Genomic DNA, 22,627 nt, shown 5'->3' with positions numbered 1-22,627 from the left:
TTAGTACTTTAAGTACATTTTGATGCCGATACTTTTGTACTTTTACTCAAGTACATTTTCAATTCCGTACTTTTCCTTTTAACGAAGTAGTTCTAATTTGCAGTATTGGTATTTTTACTTAAGTAAAACAATTGAGTACTTTTTCCACCACTGCATGTTTGTCATTTTAGTTTTTGTTTCTGCTGTAAAAAGTGAAGCAGCCAAAGTCTTAACTTGAAAATCTATGTGAAAATGTGTGCAAATATATAATTCAATTTGTAAATACTGTACTGTGTTTTTTTTGTTTGCACTGTGACTAATATAATTTAAATGTTATTTTACACGGCAGAAAAAAAAACATTCAAATGTTGTAATGTAATCCAAAGTATGGTCTACCGTGGACCAGTGATGGTAATAACCTAATTGTGGAACTTTCTTTCTAAACATTCACCAAAGGGTAAGTCTTGATAGGCTTCCTATTCTTCAACCTTTTTTTATGGACTGTATACACTGACACCACGCTAGACAGGAACGCCCAAAAACACACTGACACCACGCTAGACAGGAACACCCAAAAACACACTGACACCACGCTAGACAGGAACGCCCAAAAACACACTGACACCACGCTAGACAGGAACACCCAAAAACGTCACATCCGGTTTTAGCCTGGGGTAAGAATTTTCTATGGCTGCCAATGCAACTTGGTCCAATCCTTAATCACATACGGACAAACATCTATGCCGATGCTATCTAACTTGCGGAGGTATAGCGTGCCTTGTCCACGGGCAACAGATCTTTCAACGTATGGCATTGCAAATACGTTTGATAATCGCTATACTCTGCTCAATATTGTTTTGAAAATGCCGCAAATTGCATTGCAGTGAACGAGCGCAAATCACAACTTCCCCCGGTTGTGGGCGGAGTCACAGTTTGAGGCGCCGTGGTGTCAGTGTATACAAGGAGATTTTGTGTTCTTTCTACTGACCAAAAAAACAAAACAACATGCATTTTTGAAAACAAAGTCAGTGTAACTGCTGACAGTGTATTGAAGTGGATTCATGAATGAATCCAACAATCTTTGTTGCAACTACAACTGTCCTTTAAAGATGGAGTGCTGTGATTTTTTCCCCCACCCTAAAACATGATTATCAGGTATTATTATTATTATTAAGGAGGAAGATTGTTTTTTTTCAAAAAAAAAGTGTACAGTATTTGTTAAAATGCCATTTTTATGTGGACACGCCCACCAGTTAATTAAGTATGCCTGGTTTGCCTGGTGGGCGGTGATCCACCTGAACCGAAGCCACACCCACAGCTGTGGTTGTATGATAAAGGGGGAGGGGTTAGGGGAGGGGGATGATATTGTGATGTCACTATATCACAGTTTGACTGTCAAGGTTTCAGCCTCCAGGAAGAAACCCTAAATACAAAGGGGAAGACATCATTGCACATAACAACCACACCAAGGGGTCTTATGAAGTACCGTCACCTCATAAACACATGGAAAACTGGAAATATTAATACAAAAATCACGGCACTCCATCTTTAAGATTAGGAGTGAAGTCATGCTTGTGGTCCTCCACCTTGAGCTGTCGAATGTTTGGTTTCAGAGCACGCCTCGTTGGGTTCGACGTCTCTATTGTGTTGATTTTGCCTGAGAGAATTACAGTCTTCAAATATTGCATTCCCTGACAGTGTCTTCTCGCATCGTGCAATTCTCTTTCCTTCTGTAATTTTGTAAACACAAAAGTTGAAAATAAATATTTTTGCTAAACTACGTCTCGTATCGTGTTTACTGTTTATTATATGTTGTATTAACAAAAGGAACTCTTTTAGTATATTAGTAAGGAAAATGAAACATTCAATCAACAATACAGACAAAAGGCCTGGGCCATGGCTCAATGGTCCAGGCACCTTGGCTGGTAACCCAGTCTGGCAGTGTGCCGTGGGTTCGACTCCCGATCCAGACGGCCTTTACTGCATGTCATCCCCCTCATCCTCCCCATTTCCTGTCAGCCTACTGTCTGTCCCTCCATAAAAAATATAAAATAAAGGCGAAAACCACAAAAAAAAACAATACAGACAAAAAGGAAGGAAACAAAAGAATGAAATCACACCGCTGCCACTTTGACGGCACTGTGGCGGTTGCTCAGGAGGTAGAGTGACCGTTTGGGAAGAAGACGGTTCCTGGTTCGAACTCCGACTCCTCTTGTGTCCTTGAGCAAGACACTGAACCCCTAATTATTGAGCGTCGCAGTCCCGCCCCCTTTCAGAACGACGAATGAATTTCCCATTCATTTTTCCCATAGACGTTTCAGAAAGTATTTATTTAAAGACCTTTATGCCTCGGACAAGATAAGGCCAACTCGACTCCTGACAAATCATGACAATAAACGCAATTATTTGGGCCGAACAAATCATTTGAAAGAGGAAAACCTCTAACTTTCTAATTAAAGCATCAAAATATTTTTTTGTCCACACTAATTATCCATAATGTATAAATGGTGGATAAGGGGTCAGGACAACGAGGCCTTTTCGGGGAGGGGTCAGAATAAAATTTGGACTTAAACTGTTATTCGTCTATAGTACTTTATTGTCACGGGCCGAGCTTAAGACCTTTAAATAAATACTTTCTGAAAAATTAAGTTGTTGATAATGAGGGAGGAGTGGTTGATAAGGAGGGAGGAGTGGTTGATAAGGAGGGAGGAGTTGTTGATAAGGAGGGAGGAGTTGTTGATAAGGAGGGAGGAGTGGTTGATAAGGAGGGAGGAGTTGTTGATAAGGAGGGAGGAGTTGTTGATAAGGAGGGAGGAGTGGTTGATAAGGAGGGAGGAGTTGTTGATAAGGAGGGAGGAGTGGTTGATAAGGAGGGAGGAGTGGTTGATAAGGAGGGAGGAGTTGTTGATAAGGAGGGAGGAGTGGTTGATAAGGAGGGAGGAGTTGTTGATAAGGAGGGAGGAGTGGTTGATAAGGAGGGAGGAGTGGTTAAGGTCAAGCGGAAGGAGGTCTCTTCTCCCGAAACTGCGTTGTATAAATACAACTTCCCTTCAGATCCGCAGAACGCAGCAAATGAGGCTGGAACCCAGACTATATTTTCTGACCAATATGCAGAAAACATAATGCGTTATTGTCTTGGAACTGACATCTACTAGTACAACCACTTAAAATGTGCTAGTAATATACAGTAGGCCTATTAGTAATATTAGTTTAGATGACCTGGGGCTCCCAGGGCTCTATACTTGGTCCACTCCTTTTTCCCCTCTACACCAAATCTCCTTGAAATCTGATCCACAAGCTCACCTTTTCCCCTCAATCCTTTAGCTGTAGATACGATTGCTGCTACATATCTTAGATTGGATATCTTTGCTGAATGTTCGCCCCAGAATGAGGACACTATAGGGTTAATAAGACATTTCCACAGTATATGCCTGCAAAAGCAAGCAAGGGAACCCTGCACCTGCTACAGCATAAAACATTCCAATGCGAATGCAGACGCATGGAGAAAAACAGTGCAAACGTGCGTAACGATATTTCATAACATCAAACCTGCATTGAACCGGCCTTATTAACCCAGTTAGACCTACCATCGATTCTACAAATGTCTTCTAAATCCTGACAGTTCTGTGAAAAACCCATGTTTCTATGTCAGTTGTGTTAAAAAAGTTTCATGTCAAGGACCCCAAAAAAGATATGTAATTGGCCACCGACCCCCATCTGAAAATATGTTGTTCCAGGGCCAGGCAGGGACCCCCTCAGAAGCAAAGATTTGAGTTAAAAACGTTCACTCTGAAAGTTTATCAAACACAGGATAAGATCTGCTATTTTTCAATAGCTAAAGTATAACATAATGCTTAAAACACCAAAAGGGGTTCCCGCCCAGAATGGGTTAAGATTATGGTGGATTTTTATGAAACAAACACTTTGCAGATAGAAAGAGCATCATTCAAGCTTTTCGTACAGCTGCAATGTTAGTGAGTTTGACATAATTTAATACAATTAGATAGGACTTTGTCTGTTTGGATGTACGTATAGGCGGTCAATGGCAAATTGCGGCTAGTTTCCACCCTGCCATTAACTTGTGGAAAGATGACCGCCGTGTGCATAATGGTCTATTGTATTCTGAGTATTCTGAACATTTTGAGCATCTCAGGAAATCTGTCGCACAAACAGTTTAGAAGATAGAGCCATGTTTGAAGTAGCCGTCTGGTGTGGTCATTTCCGGGTATTTTTCACAGTTCCTAAGTTGTTTGCAGCGGTCATATTAGCCAAGAACAGTTGAGATATTCTCTGCTAAATGAAGTGCATACATATCTTAGCCAGGTCCTGGAGTACAGAGGGAAATGGTAGCATTTCCTCCAAGTTCCTGGATATGAAGTCTGGTTTAGGACTTGGCCACAGCATGCCCAAAAAGTGTGAATTTACTAGGTTCTGTTGGTAGACTTTTTTAATTGGTTCATCAGACAATATTCATAGGCTTACTACTGGGGCGGCAGTGGCCTAGGGGTAGAGTGGCCGGTAGAGGGGACTGATGGTGAACTGCAAGGTTCCTAGTTTGATACTGGGCTCCCCCAGAGTTGGTGTCGAAGTGTCTTTGAGCAAGACTCTGAACCCCTAATTACTCCCGATGTGCAGGTTGGCAGGCCCGAATATTAACCCATTCTGGGCGGGAACCCCTTTTGGTGTTAGCATTATGTTATGCTTTAGCTATTGAAAAATAGCAGATCTACAAGCTCATAGCGCGGCACTTACGAGCTTGTAGATCTGCTATTTTAGACAGACAGACAGACAGACAGACAGACAGACAAGACAGATTGTTAGACAGACAGACAGTGGCCCCCAAAAATAGCAGACCTACAAGCTCGTAGCGCGGCACTCGGTGCCGCGCTACGAGCTTGTAGATCTGCTATTTTAGACAGACAGACAGACAAGACAGATTGTCAGACAGACAGACAGACAGACAGACACACATTGGCCCCCAAAAATAGCAGACCTACAAGCTCGTAGCGCGGCACTCGGTGCCGCGCTACGAGCTTGTAGATCTGCTATTTTAGACAGACAGACAGACAGACAGACAGTGGCCCCCAAAATAGCAGACCTACAAGCTCGTAGCGCGGCACTCGGTGCCGCGCTACGCGCTTGTAGATCTGCTATTTTAGACAGACAGACATGTCTGTCTTAGAATGTATGCCAGTGCTTCTCAATTCAGGGTCCGGTGACCCCCAGGGGCCCTTGGGGGTTGTCCAGGGGGTCCCCAGTAAACGTAGGTAATGCAACATCACAATGGTTTGAACACGACTAGACAGCAGCGAAGTCTGTTTTCACGTTTAAAGTGACATTTATAAAAGCTAACTGAGCATAAATGCTTAGAATGTATGCCAGTGCTTCTCAATTCGGGGTCCGGTGACCCCCCAGGGGCCCTTGGGGGTTGTCCAGGGGGTCCCCAGTAAACGTAGGTAATGCAACATCACAATGGTTTGCACATGACTAGACAGCAGCGCAGTCTGTTTTCACGTTTAAAGTGACATTTATAAAAGCTAACTGAGCATAAATGCTTAGAATGTATGCCAGTGCTCCTCAATTCGGGGTCCGTGGACCACCAGGGGCCCTTGTGGGATTTCCAGGGGGTCCCCAGTAAACGTTTAAAACACCAAAAGGGGACCTTGCAACAGGTGTGTGTAGTTGCTAATAAAATGTCTTGACACACATACGCGCGGCGTATGGGGCGGCTGTGGCTCAGGAGGTAGAGCAGGTCGTCCAATGATCCATGGGTCGGCGGTTGGAATCCCGGCTCCTCATGTCGAAGTGTCCTTGGGCAAGGCACTGAACCCCAAATTGCTCCCGATGTGCTGGTTGTTACCTTGCATGGCTTCCGCCGAAATCGGTGTATGAATGTGTGAATGTAATGCACAATCTATGTAAAGCGCCTTGGATAAAGGCGCTATATAAATGCACCATTTACGCGCGAGCGCGCACACACACACACACACACACACACAAACACACAACTTGTGTGTTTGTAAATGAATCAATCGAGTGACTAGCTGAGTTTCTGACCGACTGACTCTCTGTCTGTCTGTCTGTCAGTCAGTCGGAATGACCTTTGACCTGACCTGTCCTGTGGGGACCGTGTCTGCTCTCTGGGGAAATGACATCATGCAGTGTTGTGTTTTTGGCAGCAAACTCATTTCAGTCCCTTGAATAGTTTTCATTTAGTCACATTTTAGTCACCTGGAATGTTTGAGTGTTTTAATGTGTTTTAGGCAATGCCTCGGTGTGTGTGTGTGTGTGTGTGTGTGTGTGTGTGTGTGTGGTGCTGTCATATTATATGTGTAACTCCCTCCGAGCACAGACAGACACAAGTGGTTTCCTTGAAAGTGATTTATTTGAAGACTTGTGGATCCTCCAAATTCACCGTGAAAACTATACACAATACAATAAAACAAGCACGTTACAATTAACATAAATACGACATGACATGCACAGCATGTAGATGCAAAGATTTTACCAAAGTAAAATACAGACATAAAACAAACAACAAATACCTCGTTGGCTGCTGCGTGCAAATAACAAAGAAGGGAATCTCTTCAGTCTTAGGTCCTTATAACCTTTCTTATGACAGTCTCTTGTAACTTAGTCTCTTTGTGTGACCAGTGCAAAAGGAGCTGCTGCAACCTGCTGCTGCTAGCAACCTGTGTACCCAATTTACATGAGCAGACCAAACGAGACACGGAACATGACTTTGACTCTTCAAAATAAAAGCATTACAACTTGACACAAATACATGAAATAATGTTTTAAACGTAAATGTGACTTAATTATGAACTTCTTCATTATGAACTTGGACCTTTTAGGAATAAAGCAAACTATATCACCTATAGTGGCAACAGTTACAATATGAATGTGTTTAAATGCCAGTGTAGCTGGTTCACACACACACACACACACACACACACACACACACACACACACACACACACACACACACAAGGCAGCAGGCATTAGACAACCTGACAGCCACCAACCTGGCAACCCTGAATGAGCCAATCAGCTGCCAGTCTCTGGTGTGTGTGTGAGAGAGAGAGTCCTGTACTGTTAAAACAAACTCTACCCTAACGTCAGTAAAAAGTACATTAAAACCCTTTTTCCTTTCCAAAACAAACACAACGTACATTATGACAATATTTCACCCTTTGCATTGGTAAAATAGACTTTATTTATTTTTGTCTTCCCTTCCAAAAAAACTAAAAGATAAAATTACCCCAAATCCATGGTTAAGAGTATTCCACGATGGCTCAGTGGTTCTGGCAGTTGCTGATGGTGTGAGAAGACGCTGGTTCGAGACAAGTCAAGATTCGTGACCTCGGACCAAGGACTAAGGATCCAGAATAAATAAATCAAAATAAATCACTCTTTACCTTTTAGTCAAGTAAATGTACTATTGGAATGTATGTTGGCGGACGTAATCCAAGATAATCCACTCTGTCAATTTGTAACAGTCAGCAGTGCCAGTTGTTGCCACAGGGTGGTGCACTGCTCCCTTTTGTTTTGCTTTGTGTAGAAGATCTGACGCAATTCCACCTCTTGCTATAGATAGACATGACATGACATGATGTGTGTCAAACAATTGTCACACATGGATGGATGATTAGCCGTGTTTATTTATTTATTTCCGGGGGGAATGAATGAATGAATGAATGAATGACTAACCCTGTAAAACCCGGATTAATTTCTACTTGCAAAAAAACGATTTCAACCTTACTACTACTTTTTACTACTAGGACTCATCAGAGGAAATCATGTAAAATAAATTATATATATTTTTTTTGCACATTTATAATAATTATTAAAATAATAATAATAAATTAATAATTTACATTTGGGGGACATCTTTCACAATAATAAGGATAAATCCAAATAAATCACACTTTACCTTTTAGTCAAAGGACTGAGATAAATCAAAAATAAATCACACTTTACCTTTTAGTCAACAAGTCAAAAGTCAAGACAAGGACTAAGGATAAATCAATCCCGGCCCCTCCATAGGGCCGGGGGTCCGCCGGGGGTCCGCGGAGGGGGTCCGCGGGGGTCCCCGGCCCTATCTCGGCCGTCCCTTGTCCGTTTCGGACGGGGGGAATCTCGTTCGAACCGGGCCGCCGTCCCGGACGCGCTGGCAATAGTTGGAAATGACACGTCCACCAAGGGGAAACCTTGACCAGGCTATGGTGACTATGCCAGTATGGCCACTATATGCGTGTACTATGTTGGCAGCAGTGCTCCGTTCACGTTTGTTTATTATATTAGTGCTGTCTGCCCCCCCCCCCCCCCCCCCACCTCTTGCTATAGACAGACATGACATGACATGACATGATGTGTGTCAAACAAGTCACACATGGATGGATGATTATCCTTGTTTATTTATTTATTTCCGGGGGGAATGAATGAATGAATGAATGAATGAATGAATGAATGAATGAATGAATGAATGAATAAATAAATAAATAAATAAATAAATGAATGAATGAATGGATGGATGGATGGATGGATGGATGGATGGATGGATCATATTTCCGGGGGCATTTCTCTCCAGGTGAGGACAACGCCATCCAGTCAACCAACTATGGATGTCAGAAGATCAGGCATCATCTCGTATGTTGTACTACTACTACTACTACTACTACTACTACTACTACACACACACACACACACACACACACCTCACATTTTGCTTATGCAAATAAGTAGGCTGCGTCCCACCTGCTTTGTGGGTGTGGTTTCGACTACTTTGCGGGAGTGGCTTATGCAAATGAAGGGCGTGTTTCGGCTACTTTGTGGGATTGGCTTATGCAAATGAAGGGTGTGGTATGCAAATGAAGGGGCGTGGTATGCAAATGAAGGGCGTGTTTCGGCTACTTTGTGGGATTAGTTTATGCAAATGAAGGGGCGTAGTATGCAAATGCAGGGGAGTGGTATGCAAATGAAGGGGCATGGTATGCAAATGAAGGGCGTGTTTCGGCTACTTTGTGCGATCGGCTTATGCAAATGAAGGGGCGTAGTATGCAAATGAAGGGGCATGGTTCCGGCTACTTTGTGGGATTAGTTTATACAAATGAAGGTGCGTGGTATGCAAATTAAGGGGAGTAGTATGCAAATGAAGGGCGTGTTTCGGCTACTTTGTGGGAGCGGCTTATGCAAATTAAGGGGCGTAGTATGCAAATGAAGGGGAGTGGTATGCAAATGAAGGGGCATGGTATGCAAATGAAGGGCGTGTTTCGGCTACTTTGTGGGATTAGTTTATGCAAATGAAGGGGCGTAGTATGCAAATGCAGGGGAGTGGTATGCAAATGAAGGGGCATGGTATGCAAATGAAGGGCGTGTTTCGGCTACTTTGTGCGATCGGCTTATGCAAATGAAGGGGCGTAGTATGCAAATGAAGGGGCATGGTTCCGGCTACTTTGTGGGATTAGTTTATACAAATGAAGGTGCGTGGTATGCAAATTAAGGGGAGTAGTATGCAAATGAAGGGCGTGTTTCGGCTACTTTGTGGGAGCGGCTTATGCAAATTAAGGGGCGTAGTATGCAAATGAAGGGGAGTGGTATGCAAATGAAGGGGCATGGTATGCAAATGAAGGGGCGTGGTATGCAAATGAAGGGGAGTGGTATGCAAATGAAGGGCGTGTTTCGGCTACTTTATGGGATCGGCTTATGCAAATGAAGGGGCGTAGTATGCAAATGAAGGGGCGTGGTATGCAAATGAAGGGGAGTGGTATGCAAATGAAGGGCGTGTTTCGGCTACTTTGTGGGATTCGTTTATGCAAATGACGGTGCGTGGTATGCAAATGAAGGGGAGTGGTATGCAAATGAAGGGTTATGGTATGCAAATGAAGGGACATGGTATGCAAATGAAGGGGAGTAGTATGCAAATGAAGGTGCGTGGTATGCAAATGAAGGGGCATGGTATGCAAATGAAGGGCGTGTTTCGGCTACTTTGTGCGATCGGCTTATGCAAATGAAGGGGCGTAGTATGCAAATGAAGGGGCATGGTTCCGGCTACTTTGTGGGATTAGTTTATACAAATGAAGGTGCGTGGTATGCAAATTAAGGGGAGTAGTATGCAAATGAAGGGCGTGTTTCGGCTACTTTGTGGGAGCGGCTTATGCAAATTAAGGGGCGTAGTATGCAAATGAAGGGGAGTGGTATGCAAATGAAGGGGCATGGTATGCAAATGAAGGGGAGTGGTATGCAAATGAAGGGGCATGGTTCCGGCTACTTTGTGGGATTAGTTTATGCAAATGAAGGTGCGTGGTATGCAAATGATGGGGCGTAGTATGCAAATGAAGGGGAGTGGTATGCAAATGAAGGGGCATGGTATGCAAATGCAGGGGAGTGGTATGCAAATGAAGGGGCATGGTATGCAAATGAAGGGGCATGGTATGCAAATGAAGGGGAGTGGTATTCAAATGAAGGGCGTGTTTCGGTTACTTTGTGGGATCGGCTTATGCAAATGAAGGGGCGTAGTATGCAAATGAAGGGGAGTGGTATGCAAATGAAGGGGAGTGGTATGCAAATGAAGGGGAGTAGTATGCAAATGAAGGTGCGTGGTATGCAAATGAAGGGGCATGGTATGCAAATGAAGGGCGTGTTTTGGCTACTTTGTGGGATTAGTTTATGCAAATGAAGGGGCGTAGTATGCAAATGAAGGTGCGTGGTATGCAAATGAAGGGCGTGTTTCGGCTACTTTGTGCGATCGGCTTATGCAAATGAAGGGGCGTAGTATGCAAATGAAGGGGCATGGTTCCGGCTACTTTGTGGGATTAGTTTATACAAATGAAGGTGCGTGGTATGCAAATGAAGGGGAGTAGTATGCAAATGAAGGGGCATGGTATGCAAATGAAGGTGCGTGGTATGCAAATGAAGGTGCGTGGTATGCAAATGAAGGGGAGTGGTATGCAAATGAAGGGCGTGTTTCAGCTACTTGGTATGCAGGGGGCGTAATAAACTAATCCCACAAAGTAGCCGGAACCATGCCCCTTCATTTGCATACCAATCCCCTTAATTTGCATAAGCAAATCCCACAAAGTAGCCGAAACACGCCCTTCATTTGCATACCACTCCCCTTCATTTGCATACCACTCCCCTTCATTTGCATACCACGCACCTTCATTTGCATACCACGCACCTTCATTTGCATAAGATAATCCCACAAAGTAGCCGGAACCATGCCCCTTCATTTGCATACCACGCACCTTCATTTGCATAAACTAATCCCACAAAGTAGCCGGAACCATGCCCCTTCATTTGCATACCACTCCCCTTCATTTGCATACCACACCCCTTCATTTGCATACCACACCCCTTCATTTGCATAAACTAATCCCACAAAGTAGCCGAAACATGCCCTTCATTTGCATACCACTCCCCTTCATTTGCATACCACGCACCTTCATCTGCATACCACTCCCCTTCATTTGCATACCACTCCCCTTCATTTGCATACCACGCACCTTCATTTGCATAAACTAATCCCACAAAGTAGCCGGAACCATGCCCCTTCATTTGCATACCACTCCCCTTCATTTGCATACCACGCACCTTCATTTGCATACCACTCCCCTTCATTTGCATACCACGCCCCTTCATTTGCATACCACTCCCCATCATTTGCATAAGCCAATCCCACAAAGTAGCCGAAACACGCCCTTCATTTGCATAAACCGCTCCAACAATGTAGGCGGGCGACACCCACTCATTTGCATAATGACCAACTAATTTGCATAGCCCACACCCACAAAGTAGCAGGAACCACACCCTTCATTTGCATAAACCACTCCCACAAAGTAGGCGGGGTGACACCCACTAATTTACATAAGTGACACCCACTAATTTGCATATACCACACCCACAAAGTAGCCGAAACCACGCCCATCAAATTTGCATAACCCACACCCACAAAGTAGCCGGAACCACGCCCTTCATTAGCATAAACTGCTCCCACAAAGTAAGTTAGCGAGAAAAGTCTCAAAAGTCGCAGAACAAATCCGAGACCATCACCGCGGCCGGGTCGCGGCCCCGATCGCAGCCGTATAGGTTTCGGGCCAAACGGACATACGGCCGCGGCGGTAGCCTTGAACGAACGCCTACAAATTGCCGACTTTGACGCGCTACAACGCGCCAACGATAAAACATCACGGTCCGACGTTCGGATATGTCGGAGAGCCAGCCGAGACGAACGGTTAGGTGTCTCGGACGTACGCCTCCGACAGTCGTACAAAACGTCCTTCACTTTGGCTCTGTGCATGCAGACACGTCATAGACCCATAGACTCTAACAGCGTCCTGGCTGAAAAAGTGAAACGAGACCGTGCCTCTTAGAAAGGTCGCCCGAGGACGTTCTACAGATCCATGCGTGCGTCTCCGGGAGCTCTATAACATATCCGAAAATCATTTCAAAGTTTGACGTTCACGCGCGCCTACGACGACGATCGTAAGTCTGTTCGGGATGGGCCGAACACCTCTGCGATCGCGGCGACGAGCCGATCTTCGTGATGGTCTGAGTTTTTTTCTGCGACCTCGGGAACCTCAAATCTGACCCGAGGCCTAGCATTGCAGTGTAGTTCCCTTTATCGGACGCTTGTAAGAGTCCCACAAAATCGCGACCAACGCCATTTTATTCGCCATGGCCTGAATATGGATATTCGGGGGTGTTACATATTTAAAAAAATATCTATCACTTAATTGTTAAGGCATTTGGCCCAAAGGTCACCGTGGCAGTCTTTCGGCTGACCTTTGACCTTTGCAAACGTCGTGGAAATTCGAGACCGGTTCCATTGGATTCGACATGACCTGAATATGGATATTGGAGGTTCTTACATATTTTTAAAAATATATATCACCCCGTTTTTTTAAGAATTTGGCCCAAAGGGTCACCGTTGCAGTCTTTTTGCTGACCATTGACCTTTGCAAATGTCCTGGAAAGTCGAGACCGGCCCCATTGAATTTGGGACGCTCTAAATATGAATAAAATGTCTCGTTTGCGAAGAATAGGGTTAGGGAACATATTTTAAAGGTGTGTTTTGTCTGTTTTCACTTCTGTGGAGAGAGGGGAGAGAGGAGGCAGTCTTTTTGCTGACCATTGACCTTTGCAAACGGCGTGGAGAGCCCAGACCGACGCCATTGGATTCTGCATTTTCTAAATATGAATAAAATGTCTAGTTTGTGAAGAATAACATTAATGAACATGTTGTGTTTTGTGTTTTGTCTGTTCATTCAAAAAGAGAGGAGAGGAGAGGAGGGGAGAGGCATATGCCTTCATACATGTGGATGGGCTGTGGCGCTGTTCTGAATTCCACTGGCAGATGACGGTCTTTTCTTTGATTCGTTTCTCTGACTTCCTATGTAAGTGCTGCTATTAAAATGCTTACTTTAAAAAGACTAAAATAGCTAAAATACAACAATTCATGGTCATAAGTTCATAAAGCATAATTCATAATAATGTCATGATACAATAATAAATATGTGGTTCATAATTGATTTCATATGAGGTTAAAAATGTAAACATTTTGTGATGATAACTTTCTGAGGCAGAACCAAGTTCCCTGTCTGTCAGTAGCAACACTGGACCATGATTGCCTGGCATTGCACACAGGTGGTACAAACATTTCTCTCACTCATTCAGACTCTGGTCTGCACAAGGAAGCACACTCGCAGCAGAGTAGTGTGTTTGAACTGTTTAAAGTTATTAAACACGGTCAAAAGGACATTCAAAGGACTGTATGAAACTCAAGAAGCATCAAGAACCTCTTTACACAACAAGCGGCCAACGAGGTATTATTATTTGAGAGTTATCTTTGTTGTGTTGTATTGTGGTGTTTTGACGGACACGTTCACCTGCGCATCGCGCATTTCTACATGTTTTGTATTTCTTTGTTTGATCAATATTATGTATTGCGACGTAATTTGTTGATTGTTTATGTGTTTATTATTTTGTGTGAACATAGTTCTCACGGCATGGAACAGCAGAGGGATGAGAAGAATGCCCAATAAATGCCCGTTTATAAAGAACCGACCTGTGTCGTCAATGTTGTGAGAAGAGCTACAGCCTACGTGTGTGTGTGTTTCGTGTCGTGTCATTCATCATCACTTTGTTTACTTTACTTTATCACAGCTAACAGTCACATCAAGGTCTGTGAAATAGTTAGTAATGAATAGCTGACTCTGTCGCGATTTTGGCTTTTATGGTGAATGTTTTACAACTATATGTGTTAGAAAGGTTCCAAAGATTACCACCTTAAGAACTGTTCAGCGCAACATGTACCTGCCACCTTAAGTGCGCAATGCATTGTGTGTCATTATTCCAGTCAGAGCGGAGTGGTGAATGCAAGTCTCACAAGTTCACTCGTCTCCTAATTCTTTCTTCATTGTGCAGCACTGCAGTGCCAGTGTGCGTCTTTGACTACTGTAAGTGTATTGTTTAGTTCAGTGATGCCTGCTGACTGTCATCTCTGTATGCTGTTTAGTCACTGCTGTTTCTGTGTGTTTAGTCCGTCGCTGGTTTGAGTGACAGTGATTGATTACTTGGTTCCTTCATTCAATGTCCTACATTGCGTGCCTTCGGCACGTCACTTCATTATATTTCCCTATGTTTCCGTAACATGTAGGAGAGTGCATTTAGGAAGAACCGACGTGTATGTATATGTTAAGCTCCGTGTTCAGCACGTTAGGTCTGTGAATTGTTTGGTCATGTGTATATCACGGGCGCCGCCATTGTGCAACGTCCCGCAGCTGCGGTCGGCCCTTTGATGTTCAATTAAGCCAATTTAGTGCAGATTTGGGCCGCAGAGACTTATTAATGGAGTCATTGATACATGGTTGATCTTATTGGGCAGCTTACATGGAAAGGTGTAGTGTGTACTAATGTTATGATGATATTAATGTGCTCCAGTATCCTGTTATAGTGTATGGTAATTCTGTACTCGTACTTATTATTGTTTGTCTGTATTTATTGCAGAAACCACACATTGACACGCACTCAGTGCTGTATACCACCACATTGCCATGCCTGTATGCCTGTGCCTACAACTATACAGTAAACTACCATAAACCCCCTTCACTCTCCTGTCCAGTGTGTTCTGACCGACGCCCCGGGGGCGAATGACTTACAACTAACACAGAACTAGTCCATATATTACAGTCCTTTCAAATCCTCTCCAACAATATGAACATGTATTATTCAACTTTGGCCAGTAGTTGTACAAAGCCATGGGTCTGAATGTAAACAAAGTATATGCTGCTTCATAAGACAACGTTTTATTTTTATATTGAGTGGTGGTGTGATTTGCATGTTATGTAATGAGTCCGAGTTTGTATTGTGCTAAACCAGTCACCAGAATACAGTAATGTTTATTATTGATCTAAAAACGGACTAAATGAGTGATATGGTATAAGTACTGTAGCATGGATAAGAAGCTAACTATGCTAATCGGAATTAGCATTAAGCTAACTGCATCCACTATAATGTTACACATTATATTAATGTGCTCTGTGTGTTCAGCCATGGCCAGGACGTCGAGGCACGACCGAGAGATGGCGCTGGACGCCAAGAGACGTCTGTGTGTGAGTTCAGATCCCGTGGAGAGGCTGAGGCTGCAGTGCCTGGCCCGAGGGTCGTCTGGCATCAATGGCCTGGGCAGGTGAGTGTGTGTGTGTGCGCGCGCGCCTCCCTCAGGCACAGCAGAGGCGTACATACAGACAGTTGGACTGTGAGGTGACGTGGCAGCCCTCCTCCTCCTCCTCGCCATCACCCAGGAAGCCTTGGAGGTGTCGGCCGGTGTTGCTGGGCTCTATAACATATCCGAAAATCAGACCGGAAGGCCTTACCGTTGTGGCGTTCTACAGAAGCAAAGGTTTTAAATAGCAGATCTACAAGCTCGTAGCGCGCCACTCTGTGTAGTGGAACGTTCGCGCCTGCCATGTCGACTAGAAAGGTCGCCCGAAGACGTACTACAGTTCCACGCGTGCGTCTCTGGGAGCTCTATAACATATCCGTAAATCAGACCGGAAGGCCTTACCGTTGTGGCGTTCTACAGAAGCAAAGGTTTTAAATAGCAGATCTACAAGCTCGTAGCGCGCCACTCTGTGTAGTGGAACGTTCGTGCCCGCCATGTCGACTAGAAAGGTCGCCCGAGGACGTACTACAGTTCCACGTGTGCGTCTCTGGGAGCTCTATAACATCCGTAAATCAGACCGGAAGGCCTTACCGTTGTGGCGTTCTACAGAAGCAAAGGTTTTAAATAGCAGATCTACAAGCTCGTAGCGCGCCACTCTGTGTAGTGGAACGTTCGCGCGCGCCATGTCGACTAGAAAGGTCGCCCGAGGACGTACTACAGTTCCACGCGTGCGTCTCTGGGAGCTCTATAACATATCCGTAAATCAGACCGGAAGGCCTTACCGTTGTGGCGTTCTACAGAAGCAAAGGTTTTAAATAGCAGATCTACAAGCTCGTAGCGCGCCACTCTGTGTAGTGGAACGTTCGCGCCCGCCATGTCGACTAGAAAGGTCGCCCGAGGACGTACTACAGTTCCACGCGTGCGTCTCGGGGAGCTCTATAACATATCCGAGAATCAGACCGGAAGGCCTTACCGTTGTGGCGTTCTACAGAAGCAAATGTTTTAAATAGCAGATCTACAAGCTCGTAGCGCGCCACTCGGTGTAGTGGAACGTTCGCGCGCGCCATGTCGACTAGAAAGGTCGCCCGAGGACGTACTACAGTTCCACGCGTGCGTCTCTGGGAGCTCTATAACATATCCGAAAATCAGACCGGAATCAGGCCTTACCGTTGTGGCGTTCTACAGAAGCAAAGGTTTGACGTTCACGTGCGCCTACGTCGATGATCGTAAGTCTGTTCGGGGTGGGCCTTATATCTCTGCGATCGCGGCAACGAGACGATCGTCGTGATCGTCTTTCTGCGACCTTGGGAACCTCAAATCTAACCCGTAGGCCCAGGTGGTCCCCAGCTAAATGATGGAGAGTTAGTAACCAAATGGACCCTTATAGACCTTTAACTCTTAAAAATGAAACCCTACACAGGGTGAACAATGAACCAAATGGACCCGCAAGGGTCCATTTGGATTCATGTTACGCTCTCAAGAGTTAAATTATTGTTAAAGATCTGCGTTCCTTAATTTACAAGAAGTCTTGTTTGCCTGTTGTCTCCTATGGTACAACATCAATACAGCATGGAATTGTGGACAAAATCTTATCCAACGATAACTAAATCATCTTTATTTTTGTGTCTGAGAGGCTAAATGTCATCAAATGGTTGTCCGCGGTGGCTCAAATGCAGAATAAATAATGGCCCTTGATATGAAAAGGGTTGAAAACCAATGTTCTAACATGTTATCCAGGGGTTGACAGTCACACTAAGGTCTCAGTACAGGCCGTCTTCTACCCGAAAAGTAAATGCTTACTCTCTCTTGTAGAACAAATTCATGTTATATCCAGTCAATAAACGGAATGAGTGCATGGCTGCTAGTGGCATTGTCCTTCATGAATAGCCAATAATATTTAATGAAGACCAAATGCACTTGCCTGCCGGACCGGTCTCACATACTGTACCTGTGCTCTCTCTCTCTCTCACATACTGTACCTGTGCTCTCTCTCTCTCTCTCTCTCTCTCACATACTGTACCTGTGCTCTCTCTCTCTCTCTCTCTCTCTCACATACTGTACCTGTGCTCTCTCTCTCTCTCTCTCTCTCCTCGCTCAGGGTTCTAAGCAGCCTGACAGCCTGGTCAAGTCTCTGTATGACAGATACCAGATGATCAAACGCCTGCTGTGTGCCAGCCCTACTTTTACCATCATAGTAAGGCGCACGCACGCACGCACGCACGCACGCACGCACGCACGCACGCACGCACGCACGAACGCACGCACGCCACACAGACAATATTCCTTGATATGAAGTATGACTTTCTTGTTCTAACATGGTAGGAGGAAGAGGAGGGGTCTGACGACGACTACGCTGTGAGTTATGAAGCTGTCCCGCCCCCTCAGAGAGTGACGCGGCCAGCGACCAATGAGGAGGACAGCGACCACGACGGTGATCCCGCCTTTGTGTCCCCGATAGACGAAGTGAAGGCTGTCCGTCAACAGCAGGCGTTCAACATGGCCAATCTGCACGAGGCATCAAGGTACGATGTCTGTCAGTCAGTCAGTCAGTCAGTCAGTCAGTCTTTCACGTTGTCAGAGTACTAGTTCAGTACTACCTAGTACTCCTAGTACTCCTAGTAATCCTAGTAATCCTAATACTTGGAGGCCAGTCTATGACAACAGTATTTAATATCAATATGGGCGTGTGAAGTGAGGGCCGCATCACTCCTAGTTTATACAAACATTGTTTGTTTAAAGTGCCCTAAACAAACATTAAAAGTCCATAGACTTGGCTGTACTCTCTTTGCTCTAAACCAGTGGTCCCCAAACTTTATTGGCCGTGCACCCCCTGTACCTCCTGACCTAGCTGACGCACCCCCTGTACCTCCTGACCTAGCTGACGCACCCCCTATACCTCCTGACCTAGCTGACGCACCCCCTGCACCTCCTGACCTAGCTGACGCACCCCCTGTACCTCCTGACCTAGCTGACGCACCCCCTGTACCTCCTGACCTAGCTGACGCACCCCCTGTACCTCCTGACCTAGCTGACGCACCCCCTGCACCTCCTGACCTAGCTGACGCACCCCCTGTACCTCCTGACCTAGCTGACGCACCCCCTGTACCTCCTGACCTAGCTGACGCACCCCCTGTACCTCCTGACCTAGCTGACGCACGCCCCAGCGCTAAGTCTCGTTGTATTTGGCCGAAAACTATACATTTTTAAAATATGATTATGGCAAATAATCACAGAATGTCACTGCACTGAGAGACATGCACCTGCTGTATACTCCCACAGCTGCTCTATACATCTCCTTACAACAGTGGTTTACTGGATTTTGCCGGTTGTGCTAAATAACACCATAAAACCACCACCCTTTTCATGTCACGCACCCCCTAGAAGGCGTTCGCGCACCACAAGGGGTGAACGCACCACAAGGGGTGCACGCACCACAAGGGGTGAACGCACCACAAGGGGTGAACGCACCACAAGGGGTGTGAACGCACCACAAGGGGTGAACGCACCACAAGGGGTGAACGCACCACAAGGGGTGTGAACGCACCACAAGGGGTGAACGCACCACAAGGGGTGAACGCACCACAAGGGGTGAACGCACCACAAGGGGTGAACGCACCACAAGGGGTGTGAACGCACCACAAGGGGTGTGAACGCACCACAAGGGGTGAACGCACCACAAGGGGTGAACGCACCACAAGGGGTGTGAACGCACCACAAGGGGTGAACGCACCACAAGGGGTGAACGCACCACAAGGGGTGTGAACGCACCACAAGGGGTGTGAACGCACCACAAGGGGTGAACGCACCACAAGGGGTGTGAACGCACCACAAGGGGTGTGAACGCACCACAAGGGGTGAACGCACCACAAGGGGTGTGAACGCACCACAAGGGGTGAACGCACCACAAGGGGTGTGAACGCACCACAAGGGGTGTGAACGCACCACAAGGGGTGAACGCACCACAAGGGGTGAACGCACCACAAGGGGTGAACGCACCACAAGGGGTGTGAACGCACCACAAGGGGTGAACGCACCACAAGGGGTGAACGCACCACAAGGGGTGAACGCACCACAAGGGGTGAACGCACCACAAGGGGTGAACGCACCACAAGGGGTGTGAACGCACCACAAGGGGTGAACGCACCACAAGGGGTGAACGCACCACAAGGGGTGAACGCACCACAAGGGGTGTGAACGCACCACAAGGGGTGAACGCACCACAAGGGGTGAACGCACCACAAGGGGTGAACGCACCACAAGGGGTGAACGCACCACAAGGGGTGAACGCACCACAAGGGGTGTGAACGCACCACAAGGGGTGAACGCACCACAAGGGGTGAACGCACCACAAGGGGTGAACGCACCACAAGGGGTGAACGCACCACAAGGGGTGAACGCACCACAAGGGGTGAACGCACCACAAGGGGTGAACGCACCACAAGGGGTGTGAACGCACCACAAGGGGTGAACGCACCACAAGGGGTGAACGCACCACAAGGGGTGAACGCACCACAAGGGGTGAACGCACCACAAGGGGTGTGAACGCACCACAAGGGGTGAACGCACCACAAGGGGTGAACGCACCACAGCTTGGGAACCCCTGTGGCAGCAGAAGACTGAGACCGGCGCTAATCGTTGCTTCTTCTATACTTCAAACAAGCATTACAGCCGTTGTACAATATGTGTCCTCCAGGTCTGAACTCCTGCAGTGTCTGAGGGAGACGCGCTCGGAGAAGAAGAGAAGCCGCAAAGTTCTGAGGGAGTTTGAGGAGGAGTTTCAGCGTCAGACTGGGAGGTGAGGAGGAGAGATGCACTGCTTCCCAGAGCCATGCAGTTTATACCCATTAAGAACTGAGGCCAATTCTATACATTTATATTCTATTCTAATTACACAGGGTCATCTTAAAATCGTCTCACATAAGAGTTGTGGTCCAAAAATAAACAAACTGTCCCGGGGATATTGTCGGGGAGGTGGCTCTGTATCGTTTATCTTGTCAGACTGTATCAAATGTGGGTACATTTCTCGCAGTCAGTTGATTCTTCATAGTGAAACAAACACAGTGAAATAAAAATGGCAGATCTCTACAATAGTCTAGTAGCCAGCCCATAGAGCCCCATTGTGAACCCGGACATGTTGAGTACACCAAGGTTTTATGTTATAAATGTTGAGTATGGGTCCCCAGCATGTAGAAACTGCCGGATGCTAACTTGCATATGTTGAGCAATTTTCATAATTGGCATAATATGTGACCATACCATTAACAACCTATATGCTTTATGTAGCATGTGATGTGTCAAACTAGGGGGCATTAGCATTAGTTTTGCAAAAAAAACACTCATTGGGCTTAATGCCCAATGAGTATTTTTTTACAAAATTAATGTTTGAAATGGATTCAGCATCATGAAAACCCCCCAGTTTGACACATCACATGCTAGATAAAGCATGATGAAAATTTGAATATTTTGCCTTCTATAGGTTGTTATTATTATTATGAAAATTGCTCAACATATGCAAGTTAGCATCCGGCAGTTTCTACATGCTGGGGACCCATACTCAACATTTCTAACATAAAACGTTGGTGTACTCAACATGTCCGGGTTCACTTTTTGGCTACTAGACTACAAGCTCATAGAAGCTACGAGCTTCTTGCATATCTGCTAGGTATAAAATAATGCTTTTTATCTACATTCTAAAATGACAAAGTCCACACTGCACAACGTTAATGTACAGTATAATAATATTAAGTTAAATGTGTCCTTCATTTTGTCCCACAGGATCTGTCAGAAAGAAGACCGTTCTCCCATGGCAGCAGAATACCAGGAATACAAGCATCTTAAGGCCAAGCTCCGCCTCCTGGAAGTCCTCCTCACCAAACAGGAAGTGACAAAATCCTCGCCAAACAGGAAGTGACCCCCCATTCTTGCTCCTATAAATCGTAAGCTTATATTTTACAGAGGAGAAAGAAAGTGTATATAAAACCTTGTGCCCTAAAGTGTAAAGTGTACACTCTACCAGACGAGGGCTAATTTAAAACGTTTAAAGACTTCTGTGATGTTTTTGAGTGGTGCAACCACTCCTATGCGGAGCTATGTGTGTCCCTGGCTGGCTGGCTGGCTGGCTGGGTCCGAGCATAGCGTTTGGGGTTTTTTCTTTTTTTGTATAGTTCCACTGTCACATTGTTGTGGATAGTTGGAATCTACACACTCACAGGTTGTATTATTTCGGCGGGTTGGCCAACATCTAAAAGTCGCATCACACATTTTGACGTGATGGGCACCACTGTCCCACTGTTGTGGTGGACATTTCTTGTCAAAATTCCATTTTTGCAAAATGAGCGAACAATAATACACATGAAGAGATAGCCCTAGAATGGCCATAACAGGTCTGTAACTCTGAGAGTGTACATTGCAAATAGAACATTTGAGAACCACTAGTACTATAGTTTGACTCCTAAATCTGGTGACTCGACATTCAGTAACTGGGTCTTATGATAAAAACATTATAATGGTGTGTTAAAAAGAAAATCTAAACATTTGCCACAGACAAAACCAAGTCTTTGCCACGGACACATTTTGTCCGCGTACGGACAAAGGCACACCCAAACGAGGCACTAGCGAGGGAGTGCCCGTGCCGAGCACTCTGACTCACGTCGACTGACATGAGTCAGAGGAGCCTGTCGCGTCGAACGAACGTCTGATGCTTGGTCAGACGTTGTCCAACTCGTCACCGTAGTACCTGTGTGTGAGTAGCCTATGCGTTGTTTGAATATCCACGAATCACCTTTGTTTCGGCTCCATTTTCATATTGTAACAGAAAAATAATCTGTCACACGTACGGGATGAGGACATGAGGTCACACGGGATGAGGACATGAGGTCACACGGGATGAGGACATGAGGTCAGGGGAATACTGTTGAGTTCAACTAAAAAAACTAAACCCTGAATCTATACAGCAGCATGTGATGAAAGTATTGTCATTGTTCA

The 22,627-nt window shown here is 45.6% G+C and overlaps 1 protein-coding gene across 1 annotated transcript; it reads left to right on the top strand.

Annotated features, from left to right (window-relative positions):
* Positions 1-2,087: 2,087 nt before the first annotated feature.
* Positions 2,088-21,565, top strand: LOC306917817 (protein FAM13C-like; the record flags this gene model as incomplete). Its single annotated transcript, XM_079530720.1, has 7 exons — positions 2,088-2,138; positions 13,654-13,802; positions 15,529-15,667; positions 17,742-17,837; positions 17,966-18,165; positions 20,337-20,438; positions 21,419-21,565. 7 exons carry the CDS (start codon positions 2,088-2,090, stop codon positions 21,552-21,554), a joined length of 873 nt encoding a protein of 290 aa, XP_079386846.1. The 3' UTR covers positions 21,555-21,565.
* Between the last annotated feature and the right edge of the window lie 1,062 nt (positions 21,566-22,627).

Source organism: Electrona antarctica (genome assembly GCF_951216825.1).
Source record: "Electrona antarctica genome assembly, contig: scaffold_215, whole genome shotgun sequence".
Taxonomy (NCBI): Eukaryota; Metazoa; Chordata; class Actinopteri; order Myctophiformes; family Myctophidae; genus Electrona; species Electrona antarctica.
This window is presented reverse-complemented; position numbering and strand designations above follow the sequence as displayed.